Source organism: Lutjanus erythropterus, chromosome 12 (genome assembly GCF_056507025.1).
Source record: "Lutjanus erythropterus isolate fLutEry1 chromosome 12, fLutEry1.hap2, whole genome shotgun sequence".
NCBI lineage: Eukaryota > Metazoa > Chordata > Actinopteri > Lutjaniformes > Lutjanidae > Lutjanus > Lutjanus erythropterus.
This window is the reverse complement of record NC_139328.1, coordinates 6,928,079-6,951,900: the sequence shown is the minus strand read 5'-3', so window position 1 is coordinate 6,951,900 and position 23,822 is coordinate 6,928,079. Positions and strand designations below refer to the sequence as shown.

At 39.6% G+C, this 23,822-nt stretch overlaps 1 protein-coding gene across 2 annotated transcripts; it reads right to left on the bottom strand.

The window, feature by feature from the left end:
- Window positions 1–6,146: 6,146 nt before the first annotated feature.
- On the bottom strand, window positions 6,147–21,805 carry LOC146317498 (cyclic AMP-responsive element-binding protein 3-like protein 3-A). Of its 2 annotated transcripts, none has more exons than XM_084733002.1 (10): window positions 21,187–21,777; window positions 19,486–19,584; window positions 18,842–19,115; window positions 17,327–17,457; window positions 16,277–16,387; window positions 15,947–16,053; window positions 11,756–11,824; window positions 8,779–8,863; window positions 8,387–8,480; window positions 6,147–6,778 (listed from the first exon to the last, which is right to left on the bottom strand). In XM_084733002.1, the coding sequence occupies exons 1-10, from the start codon at window positions 21,205–21,207 to the stop codon at window positions 6,651–6,653; spliced, it is 1,119 nt and encodes a 372-aa protein (XP_084589128.1). In that variant the 5' UTR covers window positions 21,208–21,777; the 3' UTR covers window positions 6,147–6,650. The 2 variants fall into 2 exon arrangements, with proteins under 2 accessions (XP_084589128.1, XP_084589129.1); XM_084733003.1 differs by lacking the exon at window positions 6,147–6,778 and adding an exon at window positions 6,831–7,493 and having other exon boundaries at window positions 21,187–21,805.
- Between the last annotated feature and the right edge of the window lie 2,017 nt (window positions 21,806–23,822).

Genomic DNA, 23,822 nt, shown 5'->3' with positions numbered 1-23,822 from the left:
TCGAGACACTAAGGCATTATTTCAGATAAGCAGGCTCAGTCATTATTTTGAGAGATTTTCTTTATTTTGAAATTCTAAGTCATTGTTGAGAAAGTTTCCTATTATTTAAAAAAGGTTTTAATTATAAGATTTTAAATCATTGATAAGAAAAAGTTTCTCATCATTTTGAAATACTAAGTCATTGTTATGAGAATATTATATTATTTTCTGAAAGTCATTGTTTTTGAGAAATTTTCTCAGTATTTTGAGATACTAAACCATTATTTTGGATTATTATGTTAGAATTTTGAAAACGTTTCTCATTATTTTAGGGAAGTTTCTCATTAATTTGGAGAAGTTTCCTCATCATTATTTAGAGATGTTCTCATTATTTTGAGATACTAAATCAGTCTTTTGGATAAATGAGCCATTTTTATGAGAAAGATTTTCTTTATTTTGAGATTCTAATTCATTGTTAATAATGTTTATCATTTTTTGAGAAATATTTTCATGTTTTGATGCTAAGTCATATAAAAGTTTCTCATTATTTTGAGATATGTCATTTTTTATAAGAAAGCTTTTCAGTGTTTCAAGACAAATCATTATTTTTGAGAAATTTCCTCAGTATATTAAATAATTATTTTGGATTAATAAGTCATTATTTTGAGAAAGATTTTCATTATTTTGAAATATGCGAGTCATTATGATGAGAAATGACTCACAGAATCTTAATTTTTTTTATCTCAATGACAGAAAAGGGCTTCCATATATTTCAGGCTGTGTTCTGCTTTACATTAAAACTGTGTCGCAGACTTTCTGTTTTTAATGGAGCCTGCTCACCACGACCTCTGCTCCTATATCCAAATATCACCTTTAATATTCCTGCATATGACGCGAGGCTAAATTATACATGATGGTATTTTCAGAAAGGTTTCCTTATCACACGAGGGTTTGTTCACACCCATGGGAAGTGATGCACATCAGAGGAATGATAAATTAAATTTCAAACAGCTTTCAGTCTTTGTGAGGGAGCCAGAGAGCGAGAGAGAGAGAGAGAGAGACAGAGATAGATGTGCGAGTGTGTGTGTTTTTGATTTGCATTTCTTATAGGTCACTGTTGGTATTCACACAATGCAGCATTTTGACCAGCTGTGTGAGCATTAGAGGGAAAAGAAAGGGGGAGGTGCCGGCAAAAAAAAAAAAACAGTCAGTCATTTTCTCAAGCAGTCCAGATTGTCATGCTCGGACAAATCTGTGACTTATCAGACCATTTTGACAAATCTTTCACTTTCATGTGAAGTTTGCAGAATTTTCCCAACAGCTGAAAATCTGACATCCCGTCCCGGAGCTGCAATGCTTCACCAGTTTGCCACAAGTGACACAAATAAGTGATTGTTTCCCTCTAAAATGCTGCACCAGGGTCTGATTTAAGGTCCCTTTTCTTTGTCTGGTTTCAGGGGGGGGAATCAGATGAAAACACCGCTAATTTGTCGACATTTGTTTTTCTTTCATTTTACCAATATTGAGATGGATGGAAATGCAGATGGAGTCCGACCCTGAAGCCCTCTGTGAGGCCGCTGCTCGTTTACATTCTGTTGAAGCTTTCCGAGACACTTAAAAATGTCTAATTCCATTTCCATCAGTTTGTCTTTGTTTTAGAAAACAAAGGGGAATAGCGATATTGATCGTGTCTGATGTCTCGCAGGCAAAGCGAATTGAATTCACATTTCCCACCACATCACTGCAATACATAAAATAAAGCATCCGTGAAGTTAAGATCTCATTACAAATCTGATATATTATTAATATTAAGAAAGGCCTGCTTTCCAAAAGGGAAAAAAAACATTAAATATCTCAAATATCCAGAATCTTGTGAACAAAAGTTTGACCAATGCCTCCACCCAAGGCTGCGCGCTGCTGCTACCATTTAAAAAGGATGGTATTGATTTTTGCAAAGTGTCTCACAGTTTATTTCATCAGCAAATATTTTTCTGCTCAACTCGTGAGAATATCTGATGAATGATCTTCTCCTCGTGTGAACTGTTTCCCCCCCTTCAGGTGAAAAGCACCTCTGCTCGACTCTGACATGATTGATATTCTGATACTCAGAGTTTCTACTTCTAACTCTCTCTCTCACGCCAGCAGTCTGATCAAAAATTCATTTCTGACTCCCAGTGTGGATAGAGCACTGCTGGCTTGGGTTCACCGAAATCATTTTGGGTTTTTTTAATTGTTAAGTTTTGCCCACTCTTTTCAGATCCTGTAACGGCTTGGACAAAAAGCACGCAGAGAGGATTGTCAAAGTACCCTTCAACTCAAAAGTGTGATTTTCTTCTTCCTTTATAGTCAAATAAACTTGATATTAATTCAGTCGTACTTGAGAAAACATGTTCAATAAGCTTAGGATTAAACCAACACCTGTCCGGTCACACTGACGGACACGATAAACAAATTTGATTTCCTCTGATATTTTCTGCACCTGTTGGAGCTACTTTGTTCCAGCATCGGCACAAAGATGATGTGTTAAACTGCTCCCACTGAATTTATTACATTTTAAGGAGGTCTGAGAGACTGAATTATACTAACCTTGTCATTATTGAGAAAAGCAAAAAGGCTACATTAAAGTGCATTAGAGACACACATCAAGTGTCATAATAAATGTTGTCTTCAGACTATAAAAAAGGAGAGTTTTTGCTGGAAGTTTGCTGATATGATGATCTTGTTTCTTAATTTAATGAGTTGATTGAACTTTGTACAGTACATTCATTCAACTCATGAGTTCAACTCAAAAGACTTCAAGTTAGAAGAACTCATGTTTATAAGTTCTGAAGTGTTCTGAAAATAAATACTATAGGTTTAATTAATGTGAAATAAAATTATCATTATACTATTTTCTTTGGTATTTTTTGTCACACACAGATATGCAGGGATGATTACTTGCTGATATGTGTGCTGACGTTGTCCGATGTCGAGTCTCATTTTGGATCACTGACTCTGACCGTTGCAGCGCTGTCCACGGTTTGACCTCTCTACCAATAAAACTGCCATAAGAAACTCATTCAACCGTGAAGTTCAACACATTTTTATTACTGTGAATGAAAACTCAGTCACTATCCCTGATTGAAGGCCGGGGTTAGTTTTTTTTAGTCCACAAAACAATGCTGGAGTTTCACAGGAAAACAGCGTTGCAGAATCTCAATTTAAGTGAGCGGTGACCAGTTTTCAAACAGACAAAACAACCAAAGAACCCAACTAACTAAAATGCCTCCATGCTGCGTCTGGTGTAATCCAAGTCTCCTAAAGCCTCAACCATTCACTTGTGCGCGCACACCGTCACAAGGCGACCAAAAACATAATGTAAATGGCGTCAAGTCACCTTGGCATGTCAGGGCTTGGATCACACCACACCAGCAGCATGGAGGCATTGTTTTTTTATGTGTGAAAACTGGTCGCCATTCACTTAAAATGTTCGGGAGATTCTGCAACGCTGTTTTCCTGTGAAACTCCAGCAGTGAATTGCAGACTAACAAAACTAAACCCAACCTTCAATCAGCATGAGGGTGAGTAGATAAGGACTGAATTTTCAATTTCGGGTGAACTTTCCCTTTAACCTCGCCCACTCCGATGGAGCCGCTCAGTGTCCGGCGGATAAGACTGTGGTTGTGCAGGGCAGCTTGTGGTTGTGAATGAGTGGAAGTTCTGTGAAACTCCCCTGAATAAATGCAAGTTTTAAGTATATAGGATAGGCTATAGGCCTAGTGGGGCTGCTTCACTCAAAAATAAATCCACATGTGACCGTGATGTTGTCCTCAGTCTTCAGCTGGGAACTTACTGATCTAATAAAATATAGTGCACTACATGTACCGTGTGTGTGCCGGTGAACACAGACACAGATCACTGCCTCTTCGCTTTGTGTTTGTACACATCTTGCCATAGATTAACAGCTAAAAGCCTGTGAAATAGACAAGCTGTCTAAATTGTGCTGCAGTAGAAGCAGAGATGAGTGGATGTTTTTTCTTCTGTGAAGAACATTATGTACTGCAGCATCAAAACAGAGACAAGTCTTACCAGTCAAGTGTTTAATGGATGGATTCCCATCAACGCATGGCAGGTACAGTCATTATCCGTCAAATAGGTTACATAAAAGCATGTTTTCCTACATTTTCCTCTTGACTCCACATGGAAATAAAGGCACTCCACAAAAACATACCTAAGTATACAGACATACGTCTGTATAAACAAGACTTGTGCTCTAAAACTGAGATAAGATATCCACTATTTTCAAAAGCTTTATTGACAGCTGGCATAAAAGTGAAGCTTATGAAGGGTGTTTTTATTGAAGTCAGAAGACGTCCAGTGACTTTTGAAGCAAGTTCAAATATTGGCTCATTATTTTTGGCATGAAAATCTCTCATGGCATTTCTGAAAGAAATGAAATACCACTGATGATTCCAAAATTCACTGGAGTAAATGTTTTAATTCACTGTTGCAGTTTTACACCGAATTATTTCAAATTGAGCTCAAACCATTTTTGATTGCATTTTTCAACCTTAACATCACACGCACAATACGTTAACTCTGCTGCTAGAGGTCTCTGTCATATAAAAAGAATTTTTAAAAAGGCATAGTTTGATGACACTGTGTCATCATCAGGAGTGTGGGATCATGGGAGTTGTTCTCTTTTCTTCTAAATAACCACCACAGCTGATACAAATCTATCTGACATGACTCAGGCAGAAATCATGTTCATGGACGAGCCAATATTTAAGTTTTATTTATGTTATAAGTCACTTCCTCCATCACTCTTTGACATGTTCAGACGTATTTTGTTTTCACAGAAGTTACTGAGTGAAAAAAGTTACAGTTTAATATAAGAAAATGAAGGTTTGATAATGTTTTCATTGTAAGCAAAATGACTGTCTTTGCTAGATTTTTAATTTTTGGTGGTTTCAGCCCCTCAGACTGCAGGCCTGACTTAATTTAATACATAAAATAACAGGGTCAGCAATTTTAAACATTTTAATGCAGAAATGTTATATATTACAGCTTTAACTCATGAAAAGTGTGCTTTAAAAAATGGATGCCCATGTTGTCAACTGGCAAAAAAGTCAAGCTTATTATAAGTTTTTATTGAGATGAGAAGTCATTCATTGGCTCATTACTTTTGGGATGTAAATCTCTTCCAATCTGGACACATGGCGTTACTGAAAGACACAAAACCCTTTTTGTGTTTCCAAAATACATTGGGGTAAATGTTTTCATTCTCTTCTCAACTAGGGGTCAAACAGTAACAAAAGACGTAGTTTGATGATGCTGTGAAGTAGTGTGGGATCATGGGAGCTGTTTTCTTCTCGTTTAAACAACCGACACAGCCGATGAAAATATATCTGACATGACTCAGGCAGAAACCAGCAACAGCTAACAGGTAACACACTGTTACTTTGAATAAACTGTATATTTCTCTGTTTTTAAACGGTGTTTGAAACATTTGGGATAATATAAGCACACAACTCATCAAACGTTTAGACATTTTATTTTGGAAATCTTATATATCTTAGCTTTAAATAATTGAAGCCCATGATCCCATGTTGGCAGCAGGCATAAAAGGATTATGAGTTTTTTTATTGAAGTGAGAAGTCATCCAGCAACTTTTGAAGTAAGTTAAAACATTGCCTCATTATTTTTGTGATGCAAATGTCTTCGTAAGTAGACGCACGGCAGAAAGAAAAAAACCCTTTGATGTTTCCAAAATTCATTGGAGTAAACGTTTCAGTTCTCTTGTGCTTTGTCAGTTTTTCACCGAACTGTTAAAAAATGCAACTGAAGTCATTTTTAAGTTCAAGTTTTTAAACACGTAAATTAAACGAATAATATGCAAACTCTGCTGCGAGGCATTTCTCAGACATTAAAACAATAACAAACGATGTAGTTCGATGATATTGTTCTCTTTTCCTTTTAAACATCCATAATTGTGGATGAAAATCTATCTATCTATCTATCTATCTATCTATCTATCTATCTATCTATCTATCTATCTATCTATCTATCTAAAGACTAGCAGGAAACTCACCGTTACCTTGAATAAATTACAGATTACTTTGCACTTGAATATTGTTTGAAGCATTTGGGATAATGTTATTATACAACTCAATAAAATATATAACATGTTCAGCATTTTTAGACATTTTAATGCAGAAATGTTACACATTACATTTTTAAAGTAAATAATACAATACAGCAGTGAATATACATTTGTGTAATTTTACAGATCAAACATGCATCTTGCAGTTGTACATCAGCATTATGATACATACTCCACCCTGAGTCCCTGAAGCTCTGTTTTCCAAAGCAGAAACAAAAATTACATCTGTTTGGATGACCTCCTCACCGACCTCCATCTGAGTGAATGACTTTCTGTTCAAGAAAATCTTTTAACTGGCTGTTTGTCTGTCATAGCGGATAGCAAACACACCTCACTCAGTCTCTGCAGCGATAAACACAGGGTGAAAAGCAATCAAACTTCTCATTTGGATGCTGCGCTTGCAAGCAAGCCTGCGCTCCTTTGCTACATCTTTTCTCCTGGGGGCCACCGAGGAGATCAGTGATTGTCCCGGTTGCCTTTCATCCTGGTGGTGAGAGAACGGGGAAATCTACCGTGGTGGGGGGGGAGATCATCTGATCCGGGGCCAGAGCTTCTCTGTCAGGCTGCACAGGTCCTCAAATCCCCTGGAGACAGAGAGCAGAGGAAGAGGAGGGACATCTTGCGCTTCATCCACTGACTGCAGAGAGCGGGATGGCACTGTGGGGCAGAGAGGTGGCAGAGAGGAGTGAGTATGTGTGCTTGTGTGTGTGTGTGTTAGAGACACACTTTGGGAGAAACAGGTTACATGTATCGCATAATTAGAACACAAAAAAGGTAACTATACATTTACAGGAAAAGTTTGTAATCAGATTACAAATACATTTAGTAAAAATCAGGATTATTAGCAGGATTATGATTTTAAAGTGGTCTCAGTGAAACCAGCTAATCTTACAGTCAGTTTATTATCATGTCCTCCAGTGAAAAATGCTTCACTGGATGGAAATTTCAAGATTATTTTGTCTTTAAATCAGAATAGAGGGACATCACAGTGCAGTGACAGTGCTAATGAAGTTTTATAACTAGATTCAGGATTCTCCCAAACTTTATCACCTGCATCTCGCTAATTAAACCACCTGCGCCTTCTACAAACCCAAATCACCTGTGTCTCATTAGTCACCTGCACCTCTCTACTCCAATCACCTGTCCATACCTACATAAGGACGTCTAACCCTCTCTCATTCATCTCAGTTCTCATGACCCCTCCCAAGCCAAGAACCCGGTTTCAGTTTTTCCTGCAGGCATCATTCAGCTCAGTGATTGTCACGGTGGTCCCTTGACAAAAACGTCCCAGGTTCAGTCTCATCCATTCTAGTTTTCCTCCACGGGGAATCCATTCATCTTCCCTGCAACCACTTGGGTCTCTGCCAGGAACCTTGGGGGACAAAGGACCAAAGCTCATCGAGACATGTCCCCACCCTGAGTGTCGCCCTTCAGGTTCCTGGCCCTGCAGCTCCATGACGAACCAACACCCTTCATCCCCCTCCTCGACCCCTACATCCCTCAACCCCTTCATCCGTTTCCTCAGCCACTTCATCCCTTACCTTGACCCTTCCTCCTTCAAACCCTTCATCCCTCATCCCTCACCTCAACTCCCTCATCCCTCACCTTGACCCCCTCATCCATCAAACCCCCATCCCTCTTCCCTCACACCCCTCATCCCTCTTCTCAACCCCTACATCCCTCTTTTCGACTCCTACCATCCCTGACCGTCTTCCCATCTCCAGCAAATCCCGTCTGCAGCTAACATTAAGTTAACAGACCAACCACTAAAGTTAGCTGCACAAATCAACTGCTAACATTAGCTACGCAGAAATCCAGTTAGCTACCTAACCTGACAGTAGCCTAAATACTACTGAAAAACTGTAGTGTGTTTCTGTCAGTTTACTTTAAGTTTGAGTGGGAAGTCTTACATACTGTAAAAGTGCATAATTATAGCATTAATCTAAACATGTATTCACACATAGCACAGGAAGATATAGCTGGAAAAACAATCAATAAGCCTACAATAAGCATTAAACATTATTTTAGGCTGAACTATTTCAATATATTTGGTAGTGAGGTAATCCAAAAGTGATTGAAAGTAATCAGGTTACATTACTTTAATATTGTGGTACTTGGATCAGGCATTGACCGCATTTTTTAATTAGTAGATATTGGAACACATTTTTCAAGTAACACTCCCAACCCTGGCTGGAGAGAGAGATAAAGTCTGTATGTGTGTGTGTGTGTGTGTGTGTGTGTGTGTGTGTGTGTGTGTCCACAGACCTTTGGCGTGTGTGTACTCTCCCTGGCTGAGCTGGCTGTACGGTTCTGGCTGAAGATTTGAGGAAATTAGCAGGGTGAAGGAAAGGAGCAAAACCTGGACAGAAATACAGGAGGACAAACAGGTCAAAGCACTGGGGAACAGAAGTAAAGGAGTCATTTGGTATAACCCACATACAGTTTTGCTCAAAAGATGAGTGCAGGTGCTGCTCAAAAATTTGACTCGATTAAAATCTTATAGGTAAACACAGCTGCAGTCAACAGTGGAGCACAGGCAGTGGTTTTTAATGATGTGTTCGGGCTCTGACCTCCATCCATCATTTAGCTGTTTCAGGTTATGCCGTCTGAGCAAATTCTCAGTGGTGTAAATTAATGTAATGCGTTATATATCTCACCAGGATGCACGTCCCTCTGTGTGTTGTTTTGCTGGAGCTGTTAGAAAGGAGAGCCTGCAGCCGGCTTAGCTGCTCCAGTAGAGCACTGCAACACAAATACAGACGGCAGGATGAAACAGACTGTAAAATCTTCACATGAGGGGCCACCGGTTGTTTGAATCACATCATTTTTTCAGCGTCTGTGATCACTGGCAACTAAAACAACGAAGAGAAGGGCAGCACGCGGTGGGGAAGTGTATGCACACAAAACCCTCTTCTTCCCACGCTTAATTTCAACTCACTGCAGCACTCTGCCAGAAAGCAGCGTAATGAGATTGCAGGATGACGGGGAAGCAAAGTCAGAAAACGCAGTGTGAAGTTTTTAAAATCGGATGGGCTTTGTATTTTGATAATTTTACACTGAGCCTGTGTTCCTGATTTTTAAACAAGTTCAACTTTTCTTGACTACATTGTAAGCATCTGGAAAGGAGAGTGGGGCAGGGGGGCAAAATCAATAATCAGGATCAATGAAACGCCAACTGACTTAATCCAAAACACAGCAAAGGCACAAAACAGATAACAAGGCATGACTCACACAAACAAGTTAGCCTCACGAAAACAAATCCAAGTGGGAGATAAAATAAAAAGAACAAAACTGAAGCAGCAGCAAATATTCAGGGCACTACTTTAAATGATTTTTTGTTAGGTTGTTTCCTACATTTTTTTTTTTTTTTTTACATTATGCCCACAACAGGAATTATAAAGATTAAAAGAGATGATGCTGAGCTGAATTTGTCTTTCTTATCCTTGCCAAAATCATAAACACAGAGCAAAATTTTAACAAATGGATTAAACCAAATTTAAACTGCAATAGTTAGCATGTCCAGCTAACTGGGTGTCCTACAGTAGCAACTAAATATTGAATTTCAAAGCCAAAGAGCAGGTCATTAATTAACTAGTTTAAGTTAGTTTGTGGGGTTACAGATTACAATAAATAAAGGACTGTTCACAACTAGCACATGTACTGGTTAGGCATAGCTAGCATTTAACACTGTTTGAAGCTAATCCTCAAATGCTGTCAGAGTTTGGTCTGGTGAGGATGCTAACTTTTTGTCCAAGACAATCAGCTTGAGCCTAGTTTTAGTCTACATTACATATGTAACCGCCAAGAGCATATTTATAACTCCTTTTAAAATTCTTTATAATTAACGAGCTAGAGCTGATAAAACATGCCTGTGGTAATTCATCATTTCAGACGGAATAATCAGCAGTCGTAGGCTGAAAATGAGAAACCTGCTTTTATCTGAAATCAAGGACCAGTTGTTAAAAAAAAAAAAATAAATCAGAGAATTCTAAGTGGTAAATCTGCTGTCCTTGTAAACTGCATATAGTATGTGCTGTACGAGGATGGACGGTGTCATGCCATTGTTCTGACGGCCCATTAGCCTATTTAGAAACCCCAATAGTCCAAATAATGTCCCATTGGACTGAAAGCCCATTTGGCTGACAGCCTGTTATTCTGGAAACAAATGCCCATTGCTCCAAAAATATACACTCTCCCTGCGGCTCAGCGACTAATGGTCCTCTCCATGGAGCTGAATTGGCAGGGGGTTTTGCCCTTAATGGTCTATCTTCCTGACCTTACAAAAAACAACATTTTAACCAATTTTTCTGTTGAAGGAGATATTTCTAATGTTGTCATAAAAGGGTAATCACTAGTGTAAGACCAGAAATCATTGGAATAATGAGCTGTCAGAACAATTGCACGGCACCATCCATTCTCGTACGGCACATTTACAATGACAGTGGCAGAAATTCTTCAGTGACTGCCGGCCCGGTCCATGGTGCTGAATCAGAGGGGGTTTTGCCCTTAATTGACTCTTCACTAAGCCCCGCCTTCCTTAGGTACTGGTGCTAAGCCTGCCAAACTTTCCATACTTGCACCGAATGTATGCAGTTTACAGTGATAACAGTGGTAGATATAACATTGAAATTGGGTGTAACGGTTGAAACATGAGGTTTTTGAATCCTTAGAGATGTAAACAAAAGCACTGGACTGGACAGTTGCTGTTGGAGGTGGGGCTTAGCGAAGGGTCAACTGGCCGTCTTTCTGGCCTTACATCAAACCCTAACCCAGCGTTTCCCCATCCCGGTCCTTGTGGCCCTCGCCCTGCACGTTTTAGATGTTTCCCTGCTCCAACACCGCCTGATTCAAATGATCAGATCATCATCAAGCCTCTGCAGACACCTGATAACACTTGAATCAGGTGTGTTGGAGCAGGGAAACATCTAAAATATTGCAGGGTGGTGGGCCCCGAGGACCAGGATTGGGAAACACTGCACTGACTCTTTTTTTTTTCTGACAATGGAATTTTCTTTGTGTTAGTACAGTCATTTTTAAATGTTGGCTTGTGTGATGCCAGAAGGATAGACTATTAAGGGATTCAAGCTGATTCAGCACAATGGAAAACTGCAGGGAGAGTGTGTATTTTTGTAACAATGGGCCTTTGGCACAACGGAACATGTTTTTGGGTAACGGGCTGTCGAACAAATGGGGTTTTAGTCCTATGAGACATTTTTCTGACTAGAGGGATTTTGGAATCAGTGTTCGTCAGAACAATGGGAAATCCCTCGACAGGAAGCTTGAAAGTCGTAGCATTAGTAACCAAGGGAGGCATTGCTTAGCGAACAGTGAGCTGATTAATTGATTAGTTGATCAGCAGGCTTAAAGTCATTATTAACTGTTAAAATGATGTATTTCAATGATTCAAGCCACTGAAGTGTGATAGTTTTCAGCTTTTCTCTGCTATAAATCAGTTTAAATAGAGTATTTTTGGACTGCTGTTGAGACAAAACAAGCTTTTTGAATACATCATCTTTTGTGAAACTGTGTTGAGAATTTTGCCACTACTGTCATTTTTATATATAAAAATAGAAATAAATATGTAAATAAATCAAAAATTAGTTGCAGCCCTTGTTGGTTCATTTGATGACTCACTTGTTGGTCTCCTCCAGCTTCTGGATCTTCCTCTGCAGCTCGAGGTTGTTCGCAGCACATGCAGACATCCTACAGACAGAGAGAGGAAAGAATCCAGAGAAGGAGAAATGAGGATATAGATTAAATTGGGAGAGAAGTATATCAAATAACACTGTCTTATGATCTTGCATTGTCTCTGCTTCGTTTCTGTCTTTGCCAATATCCGTCCGCGGAGCGTTATCTCGCACCCCATTCTGTCATCCAGTGTCTCCGCCCCCCCCAACCCCTTTTTTCTTGTTCCTTTTAGTCACTATGAGTCACCCTCCATTATGGCCCTCTGACTGAACTGAACAGCCACTGATAATGATACCCGGTTGATATGCTCCGCTTGCAGCTGACTTAATTGCCAACAAACGCTGACTCTGCTCTCTGCAGACAATCTCGCCCCATCATCAAACTTTTGTTGTCCAGAGGCGACGGAGCACAAGCCTGAATGAGATATCGATAGCACACTGTTTGATATTTAAAGGTCCCATTCAATAATTAAGGATTTTTAAGAAGTATGGCTAATGCACAAAGTATTGTTTGGAATTTTTGAGGCCCTGTTGTAAGCACAACAGTCAATTTTGCATTAATTTTTGACAGGAATCGGGAGGAGACGGTGTTCTCAGAATTAAAATATGTTGTTATTGATTCAGGTGGAAAGTACAGTGGTTTCTGTGTTTATAGATTACCACACACTGTTCACAGCTTGGCCATCTTTGAACTCCAAACCCTCTACTCTCACTTTGCTTATCTTAAGATAGAAAATGCATTACACAAACATCCTAACTCAACAAAATCTTAAATAAACCATTATAGTGATAGTGCACCCACAAATGAAAATTCAGTCATTATCTATTCATCCTCATGATGATTGAAGGTCGGGTTTAGTTTTTTAGTCCACAAAACACTGCTGGAGATTCACAGGAAAATGCGTCCAGCCCCAAAATGCTAATTTGACTTGAAAGACGTCATTTACACCATGTTTTTAGCCCAAATCTTCACTTGGAGCCAACTTAATGTGCACTTGCACACTGTCTGAACTGGGTCTGTGTGGTGTGACTGTATTTGCGCAAGTGAACGGCATGTCAGGGCTTTAAGAGACTTGGATTACACCAGATGATTTTTTCCATTTGAAAACTGGTCACTGTTCACATATATAGTTTTGGAGATTCGATGCTGCTGCAACACTGTTTTTCTGTAAAACTCCAGCAGTGTTTTGTGGACTAAAGAACTAAACCTGACCTTCATTTGGCATAAGGGTAAGTAGATAATAACAGAATTTTCATTATTGGGTGAACCATCCCTTTAAGTTGATTGAACTTTCACTTTACCACCTGTAGTAGCTTACTAACTAAGCATCTAACTAACTATCAGGCCTTAACGGGACACAAAGTTGTCTAAGCAGGATTTGATGCGGGGTGTAGCATGTAAACAGTGAATAGCAGGGGACCCAACACAGACCCCTGGGGCACCTCGCAAAGAAGAGGCACACAGAAGGCAGAGGAATCTCCAAGCATTACAGAGAATGACCTCTTTGACAGACATATCCAGAACCACATCACTGATGCCAACAATGTTGCTCGGGTGTCTGATTAAGATATAATAGTCTGCTGTGTCACGGCCTGAACTGAGCTCAAGGAGAATTAAAATGGAGTGCAGACCAGAGTCTGCAGCAAGCAGCAAAGGATGAGATGAGATAAAATAAGATTCCTAAAGTTAGGTAGGATTTGCTTCTGTAATACCAAATTAGCATAAATACTCTTTCTGACTTTAGATAGGAAGTTTCTGTAATACGGCCCCAGTGGTGCAAGGAGAATAATCTAAAGCTCAGCGTCAGTAAGATCAAGCAGTTCCACAAATACCCTAAGAGAGGCCGAAGAACAATAAACCCGCAAGTGTCTGACACACACAGAGTCATGGGGGGGCATCATGGCCCTCTTTTTGAGGAGTATCTCCATATATGACTCAAACCACAAGCTCTACCAGTCCACGTTGTTTGCGGAGGTGTGATAAGGCGGAAGAGCCAACACGGGGGAGGCAGGCGGGATTAAAAAATTTGGTGACAAAGGCTGGCTGTGCGGCAGGGCACATTCTGCACAGCCTGGAAGAAACGGAGATGAGGAGGAGGAGGAGGAGGCCTAAACTTAGCTCCATCTTGGCAAAAACCTCCAGCTCCTCTGTATTGAGATGCTGCATGTGCATTATACGGCATCTTTAGCTTCCACTTAAACCCCCTCCAGCTGCAGCGCAGAGCGGTTTAGCTCCCCTTTTGTGCCGCTGGCTGTCACATTATACAGTGTTTTCTGTCCAACTGACCCCAAATCAGACAAAGACAGCTCACAGCTTCATGGTTTATGTAGAAATGCTCTGATTGTGCTGGAATACTGTTAAAATACTTTTCATTCATTAAATGGCAATCCTTTGATACCTATTTTTTTTTCATCTATAGTAGTATTGTTTGTTTGGCTAGACGTGACTGGATCATCTTCTTCTATTTGTCTGTACACGACGTCACAAGCCACAATATGTTCTGTTTACAATCAGGGTCATTACAGTGGTTTGTGTGCATAGAGCTCCTCCCTCTGGTGTTGTGGACCGTAATGTTTATATCCTGATCTGCTTTATGTTGCATAAACAATAGTTTGTCTATAGTTTGAGTTTCTGTATGTATGTATGTAAGTATGAATAGGAAAGTGTAATTTTTAGAAATGTCAGTACCTGCAAAACTACAGTTAGGCTGTGGGACTTTCTGCCCAAAAGCAAAAGCAAAAGCAAAAATCTTTCTGTAAGAAAGCCCAGAAATCTGCCTGCCAGGGCTTCCTGCCAGAAAAGCTTTAGTTGTTCGGGACAGTATGAGAAGTAAGAGTGACAAAATCCACATCCACAGGAGCAGGCTGTTGTGAATGAGTGGGACTGGGATTTCTCCCATGTGAAGGTTATTGTTGACTTATTATGTTCATTTTTTCTTTGTTTTTATTATTTTCTGCTTTCTGCTGCAGTTTGTTCAGGAAGAGCTCATGGTTTGGGTTCAAACAGACCTGTAACCACATGCTAGAAAACCCTTTCTGGCAGAAAGACTTCAAGCCTAATTTCTCCAATGTGTAAAAACTAATGATATTCCCATCAGTGTCTGCTGCACTTTATGTTTAGTGGAAGTCTTGTGCTTGTGTGGGCTATGTGTGAATGCAAGGCCCTCTGTGGACACACACAAGTGACTTAACTATTCATACTCTCATAGTAGTTTCATTTACCATCTTAGATTTCACCCCCAGATGTGAAAAGTATGTAAAAAATAATCTGCTATGATTAAGATTTTGTGCAACATGGTTTTCCAACATAAAAAGTAAAAGCTCACGAGCTCACGACTTCTCTCTCTCAACGCCTCACTAGCAACAAACTTTGCGCAGATACAAGTCAAGGTCAGACTTTTTTAGGGGACATAAACATATGAAGAAACAGTGTGAGAGGGGGATCTTTATTCCTTATTGTTTACGCCTGAAAAACAAAAACAGCTTTTGTTCTAGTAAGGGTTTTTTTTGGAGCTACTAATTCTCTATTCCACCTTCCTTTCAGCCACGTTCTCACATGGATCAGTCTGGTTAAAATTTTCAGCATTCCTGAATCATGATGAACCAAAACAGTGGAGGTAAAAATCTGCAGGGTCCTTGTGTTCTGATTTCAGCAACATCAGTGATAGCTGCTATTTCTGTGGTGTTTTGATGATGGATCCCTTTGTGTCCAGCTCTATGAAGCCTTCTTCTCTTGAAAAAGTTCTGAAAGAATTTCTTTGTTTGGTCAGGCATGACAGATACCACTCAGCTCTTTGTCTTTTCATTACAAACAAACCTCTTCTGCTGCTGTGAATATCCTGTGAGCCTGAGGCGCCTTTTCAAGGAGGAACTGATAAACACCAGGTATCAGCGAGTAAAAAAGCTTTAAAGAACTCTTCTTTATCAACGATGATGAAAGAGTAAAATGGAGATTTTCTTGAAAAATGTTCCCATCGCATCCCATCCAACTGTTTATTATTGAGATAATTAAGTGTATGACACAACAGGCTCATTAGGAGGAGCTTCAAAGCACGACAAGTTACTACAGATAAAAGTTTAATTTTCTACACCATGGTGTGCAGAGATAATGTGTTGAGTGAGGATGCTGAGCTCCTACCTTCCCTCCAGACTGTCGACGTACTCCCTCTTCTTCTTACGACTTTCTTGAGCCGAGTGCTTGTTGCGGATTTTCCGCCGGATCTTCTTCAAAACCCTCTCTTCAAACTTGTCAGGGAGATGAAACACATGGGAGAACAGGGTCAAGAAAGAATGAAGAAGAAGGCTAAGTGAGAGGAAACTGGGTTGCATGGAGGGTGGAGGGGGTGCAGCTGGCAGTGATTTTGTAACTGGGGATACAGATTTAGATGCATGCGTGTGTATGTGCATGACAGCAACGGTGTGTGACATCTGCCCTACATACGCGCACATGTGTGTCTTGCTCATGTACCTTGGACAGGGGCAGTTTGCTGGGTAACTTCACCCCTTCTTTAGCCAGGAGCTTCTTCTCATCCTCATTAAGCACAAGCTCCTGCAGGGAATTCTGGGGGATTTGCTGCGCCTGTGAACCAGATGGACAGAATATTACAGTTAAAGTGACTCACTGCGCAGTTTACCCAAAAGACGGCACTGGAGTGGAGCGGTTCATAAAATTAATAAAATTCTGTTTATCTGGCGCTGTCAGAGCGGGACGGGTCACCACAGAAAGGTCTCTGCCTGGGTGAATTATACAGAAAAGCAGCGGACTGTACAGAGACACATCGAGACTTAAGTCTTGTTTTATTTAATACTCTCCACTGGTCAGAACAGTGGTCCTCCAGTAGGGATCTGCAGTACCTTGCCAGGAGGTTAGTTAAAACCAGTCATATTCATTAATTCAAATGATCATGATATTAAAAAAATGTTTGGCATGTCGTCTCAACACAGATGAGAGAGAAGCAAGATCAACACTTAAAAACTATAAAACTATTTTAATGTTTTCTGGATGCAGACTTTTTTTTTTTAGTCTTAATCTTAATGAATTTTTAATTAATTTTTTCACAAAAAGGTGTCATTGTAGCCTGCATTTATTTGATGATTAAACTTTAGGCAGTTGTTACTTAGTTACACAAACCATTTCCTTTTCACAAACTATTCAATTATTTTATTATTCTAGGCTTATTATTATTATTTTTATGACTTTTAGTAGGTCTATTTATTTTTATTTGTTTTTATTTGCATATTATGTGAAATTATCAGAATCTGCACATCATTTTATGTATGCACGAAGAGTCAGATACACTCTATTGATATGTGTGGGTTTTTTTTTTTAGGTAATTATACCTTTCTCTACATAGAAATAGAGAAAAGGCAAATTATTCCATTATTCCATACATAAAGGCTCCCCGATATATTTTCTATCTTGTAAAGGGTTCTTGGCTGAGAAAACACTGAGAATCTCTGGGTTAGAGAGCTCAAAATGTCATCCTTTCAAAGAAATACTCAATTCTTTTCTCCTTACTGTGTTTCCCAGGTTGGACAGCAGCAGGTCCTTCACTGTGAGAGTCTGAGAGGACGACAGAGGGGACGTTTGGTTTGTAGTGAGGTAGTAAGCGATGCCAAACTGCTCTTGGAGGTCACTGGACTCAAAGCCTGCAGATTGAACCAGCAACACAGCAGGTGATGATTCACAAAATCACCTTTCAAACAAAAAAATGACAAAATGGTTTAGGTTTCTGCCTGGCTCTTAAATTGGACTTGTGACTTGTGGCTGCAGCACCCTGCTGTCCTTTAGAAAACACTCTGCAAATATATGTCACACACTTCTTTGTGTTTGTCATCTCTGTGTTGTTGCAGTACTGGTTTATTCAGTATTTTTAGCACTGAAGCATCAATAATCAACCAAGTGAAAGGGGGGCATTATTCAAATATGTGATGAACAACAATTGCACTGCCTTTTACTCTTTATAAATGCACAGAAGCGGGGAAGCCAAATTATTTGCTCTTTGGAAGGGCCCCAGTCAAAAACGCTCAGTCAATAGCTCTCTTTATTCTGTAACAGAAAGCACAAACAGATAAATCTCACTCCAAGGTCTTCATTTTTCTTTCACCTAGATGCTCACATCTAGTTTTTCATGTGTCTTACCAGGACACTTGTGCTCACTACTGAAAAAATGGTAACACTTTATTTGAAAAGGTGTGCAAGGTGTGCATAAGACTGTCATAACCCTGTCATAACTATGCCGTGACACCTGTTGTGTTCACATTGTCTGAGGTGTCTTTGTTATGACAACTTGACATTAACCAAGACAAAAATGTCTTTGTCACGACAGCTTGGGATTTTCATTAAACTTCGGTTTAATTAAACTTAAAGCACCTGTTTAGCTTTATGTTTAAACATTACATTAAACTGCAATGAAATGGAGCTAGCTGCCTAATGAGCTAACTAGCTAATATTGAGCTAACTATTCTCTGTCCATCAGGTAACTCTATAAGCTAAATCACCTTGGTTCTGTACTGGCAGTACTGTCAAACTGGCCTTACAACACTTAATGACATCTTTATGACAAGTCAAAACGTACCACTTTACTTGAGATAAAGGAAAATGTTCATTAAACACTTACGTGCGTGGTCTCATGATGGCCAGTGTTAAAGCCAACCACATATGACAGTATAATATAATGTTAAAACATAAAGCTAAACTGTTTCCATAAGTTTGGTAAAGTCGAGTTGTTATAACAAAGACACAGACAGGTTATGTTGTCTTGCTTGATGTCAAGTTGACATTACAAAGACACCCCTAACAATGTGACCTTAGCATTAAAAATGACATTACTGAATGACACTAAATTACCGCATTCATGTTCATGACAGGTGCCATTACATGGTTATGACAGTGTAATGGCAGTCTTATGAACACCCCTTCAAATAAAGTGTTATTGAAGCAGTCTACTGTTCAAAGGCTCAAGTTTCTCAGATGTTTTCGTGCCAGTCTTTCATATTATAATTTTCCTTTTTACTGTGACTCTAGTCTTACCTAGATCTATGGAAACATGAGATGTTTTTTCGTTTGATGATGTCTGATTCTCGAGAGGTGGAGGCTGAGGGAAGGAAGGTATGTCGAAGGCTGGAAAAGTCGTGCTGGAGGGCGGGTTGAGGCTCTCTGCGGGATCTGCCGGGGGGTCCTCGATGATGCCGCTGTCGGTGGTGCAGGGTGACCACAGGGGGGACGCTGTAGCCGAGGAGGAGTCGCTGCCACCCAGCAGGGCGTCCAGGAAGTCATCAGCAGTACTTCCCTCAGGGCTCAGGGTCTGTTGGGAGAGGAGGGTGTATGTACATCATCCCGTCCCCTAATCAGATAATAACATTCCCGCACACGAGCACAGACGAGAGCATAAACACACCGGTCATTCAATTCCTTGAGCTCATTTGCCCGTGGCCTCATTGCTGTCGGTCACAGTTGCAGCCGTACAGCAGAAAACAATGAAACTGTAAATGAGCTCCTATGTCTCCTCAGATTCAGCTCAGTAACACATGACCCTTGTTGAGAACTCAGATCACACTCAGCAGTCAGAATCTCATTTTTAATGAGATTCAATGTATTTGCGGTTGAGATAATGCCGTCCCCTGAGTGAGTCTGCTCAGGGGCAAACTGTACCGAATGATCACCGGTATACTCACATCATGAATTGAGATAGTCCATGCTTGGTTGCTGTGGCAACCTGTGGTTTCCTCTGTGTTCCTGAGAAGGAGGTCAGCGAGGTCTATCTCACAATGCACCTGAAACAAAGAACTGCACTGAGTGATGGGTTAAAAAGTGGAGGTGCTCCTCGGTTTCTCAGAGGAAAAGCTGTTTATGAGTAATGTGACTAATATCTTCAGTTGGGGTGTTGTTAGTTCGGGTTGCTCAATCCCAAACTTGCCCCTGACAAAGACCCCTTAAATCAAAACACTTTTTTACAAACTCTTCTTTAAAAACCATGATGTTTATTTAAAACAGGGGTCAGCAACCTGCAGTTTTTTCGCCCTTCTCCAGTGACTCCTTCTGGCTTTGACAAAAAAAACAAAAAACTTTTTTCTTTATTGCTTAAAGCAACTCTTACGTTCCTCAACTCTCTAGGCTAGCTAGGGATGCGAGCTCCAAATAAATAAATAAAGGTTGCAAAATTTTTTCCTCTTACCTGTCATACTACTCATCCATCAAGATTGTTTTGGTGTTAGTTTCCGAGTTTTGGAAATATCAGCCTTCTCTTGAATGTAAAAGAACTAGATGATATTAGTCCTATGGTGGACAAAGTACCAAATAAACATGTTTGAAAATCTCAACAGCAATGTCTTTTTTTCCAGAAATCATGACCAGGTTACTAAAGATAATCCACACACCTTGTCGTGTGAACTACTCCGACTAACCGTTTCACCATGCTAGCTAGCTCAGTGGTGCTAATTTTACAGCCAGTGTTGTCAGTTTGTTTGGAGAAGTGGTGGGAACGTAAAGGCTCAGAGGAAAAAAACATTTATTTAAACGGTCCTCCACATATGTGATTTTAGGTAATGCAATGGTGTGAGGTCAGAGTACATAATTGCAGCATGTTGGAAGAAAATACCCAGAATAAAACACAAAACAGCACAAGCAAGAGTCATCCATCTCATCCACAGCTGCAACACCACGTCAATCAATGGAACAAGGCTTATATCACATGTACTGTAGAGAGCAGCAGAGCATGTCAGTCAGCCCAGTGATAACAATATATCACTGCCCTGAAATACAACAACAGTAGGTAAAGTTAATAAATCAACCTTACCTTATTAAACTGCCTTGTTTTGTCAATGCTGCTACTTTATAATTAGATAAAGAGAGTTCACAAGAGTTCATGAGTCATGTTTGACCAATCATGACTCATTTTATATTTTCTTGTTGTGCAAATAAACAATTTTTAAAGGCGTTGCCTGTGTTGGGTATTAGCTATTAATCAGAACATTTAAAACAAATTATACTCTCAAAAAGTGTCTCCAGTGTCCCCAGTGTAAATTGCACCTCATGAGCACGAGCCTCTCCTCTGTGAGTAGATGCACACTTCCCTCTGTGCAGGTGAAGTTTGGTAGAAAGAAACTAGTTCCTACATGAAACTGCTCACAACACTGTGTGTGCATTATTATTCAGATGTATTTCCTGGGGCTTTGAACACCACAAGTGCCTTCTAGTTCCATAACAGGCAGACGTCTCTATGACTCTGTAACTCAGATCAAAACAATCTAGATGGATAAATAACACTTGGTAAGAAGAAAAATGTGTGTTTTGAACTGTCCCACAGCCTGAATCATTCTCTTACATACAAACTAATAGTAATTGCTCCCAGTGATCCTTTTCCAAACGTGTCTTACCTTGTCTGTCGTCAGCGTCATAATTCCAACATTAAAGCAGCAGCTGATGAAATTACAGTGAAACTCTCCAGCAGGAATGAAAACACGCAATCAGATCAATACGCTCCTCTTCACAGCTTTGACGTCTTGTAAGACTGCTTGAGTCTGTTAAAGGGACAAAGTTGAAATGTCATATCACACAGCCGCAAACCCATCTGATCACCGTCCAATCCAGCGTTTAGCAGGCATCTGAGAGAGCCAATCGGCACAAAAGGAAGAGTCACTGATGGATTGATCACTCGCAGGGAGCCCTCAGTGACCTTTGATGTCATCATGATAAGGCAGGATTGATTGCCTGAGTGGTTTCACATTCATTTTATGTTGGACAGGGTTGATACAGAGCCCTTATTTTAATTCTTTGCGAGGCAGAAGGTGGAGAGAGTCATGCTTTTAACTTCATCTGTCACTGTCGGTAGAAAGCTTAAGTTTTATTTTAATGGATTTTTGCCTGATCCTTCACTCAGAGTGATACAAACAAAAACTCACTGCAAATCAAATCAAACCAAATGCATATATTTCATAATTATTATGAATATCAAAGAGTAAACAGACATTTCTTTCTATTTTTCACTCAGTCCCCCTATCACAGTGGTTCCTAAGCTAAGGACATTCATTCATTCAGTCGTTCAACCTTTATTTACTTCTCAGGGATACCTGGAGGAGCGGCCCTCATTTTCAATGAGGCAGAAATTACCATAGAAATAAAATAAGAAAACAAAAGAAAAATCATAACAATAAGAGAGGTGATAAGGTCATTCCAAGTTAAAGCAGTTACATATAAAAATGTTAAGATGTCTAAGCATATGTTTTAAAATCTCCCAAAGTTATCAGGGACTCATTGTCGGTTATTTCATGATTTAGGAGCGCAAAACCTAAAATCAGTCTTTCCGAGTTCAGAGCTGACACAAGTAACATGAAGTGTAATCCAGTGCTGAGAGCAGGTTTGATAAGCTCCTGTCCTGAAGTGTAATGGTGAGGTAATGTAATGTGGACAAAGTACTCAACCCCAATTCTTGAGTCGAAGTATAGAGACTCCTGGTCAAATATTACTCAACTACAAGTGAAAGTTGCACAGTAAAAAAATTACTTGAGCACAGCTTTTAAAAATACTTAGCTATTCAAAAGTACAAGAGTAAATAAAGTACATTTTCTAATATCATTGCATATATATACATTGCTGTATTGTTTTCACGATGCATTTACTGAACGTTGTAACTCTCTGAAACCTCCTAATGATGCACTGACCTGCTTGCAGAACCACTCTGATACACAAAGCTTATAGAAACACTATAAAAACTTCAGCATAGAAATGCAATCAAAAACAAATTATTGTCATTTTCTGACGTAACTGTATTAAAATCTCTGCATAAAATAAGATTGAAGCCGACTGTTAGGAGGTGTTGAAGCTGCATGTCTATAAATGATACCACTGTAATCCAAAACAGAGTAATACAGCGAGATCTGTTCCTTTAGAGAAGTTTTGTCCGCAGTTGTTTAACCAGATTGTTAACATGAACTTTGAAAGTGAATTTATCTTCAGTCTAGATGCCTAGATATTAATATTATGAGACTCTTTTGATAGCTGTACCTGCAAAAGTGCTGGTGTGAAATTTACTGCAATTGATTTTCTTACCTCATTAGATTGTGAATACTATTTATTTTGTTTTGTTTTGCTTTGTTTTTGTTTAACATGAGTTGGGTTAACCCCCCCCCACACACACACACACACACACACACCGAGTCATTGAAAACTTTTCCTGAGTTTCTTTGTGTCAATCGATTAGACACTGCTTGTATTACCCAACTTTAACAATAATGCTTTCTTGCTTTTCTATGGCAGGACGACCTCACCGCGCCTCATCGTCTCTTATCTTTATTGCCATAATAAGGAGCATCTGTTTCGTTCTATTTCTAAGCATACACACCATAAAGCGGAGAAATTACGTAATATGTTCTGCAGTTGCACAAGAGAAACATGCTCGCTTGCAAAGACGTATCTAACTATTATCACAGTGGGGTTCTTTCAGTGGCAGAGCTATTTTACTGCTCTTCTTTACAGAAACAGTAGAATCAACAGTCTGTCCTTAAGTTTCCAGATTGAATATCTTCAACACAATCCCTCCATCACTGCCTTAACTTCAAAGTATTGTTACACCTCTGAGGAGAGAGACTCAGCCTCGTATATGGGTCTGGTAGCTCAAATAATTGAAAGCCATTTTCTTTTCTTCTCAGATGATTTTTTTGGACATTTTTTTTTACCTTCACCAGACAGTTCAAAGTAAAGAGTGATGTGATATATTTTCTTTTGATTTTCTTTTAAAGTTATTTTCTCTGGAATGTTGTTGCCTTAACTAAACCGTTCAAAAGTCTCAGGACCACTTTATTTGAATCTGTGTGCATAAAACTGCCATTACACTGTCGTAACCATGTCATGACACCTGTCATGAACATGAATGTTTGTTTATGACTGTTGTCATTAAGTGTCGTTTGTTCAGTTATGTCAGTTTTAATGCAATGTTTACATAGTTTGCAATGTCTCTATTATGATAACTTGACATTATCCAAGGCAAAAATGATGACAAATTGTGACAACTTGA

Excerpts from the sequence above, each read along its gene's own strand:
- LOC146317498 (XM_084733002.1), bottom strand. The coding sequence starts at position 21,207 with ATGACGCTGACGACAGACAAG. Across the intron at positions 19,585-21,186 it reads TGACGCTGACGACAGACAAG|GTGCATTGTGAGATAGACCT; the intron begins GTAAGACACGTT and ends TCTTTGTTTCAG. Across the intron at positions 8,481-8,778 it reads ACAGAGGGACGTGCATCCTG|GTTTTGCTCCTTTCCTTCAC; the intron begins GTGAGATATATA and ends ATTTCTGTCCAG.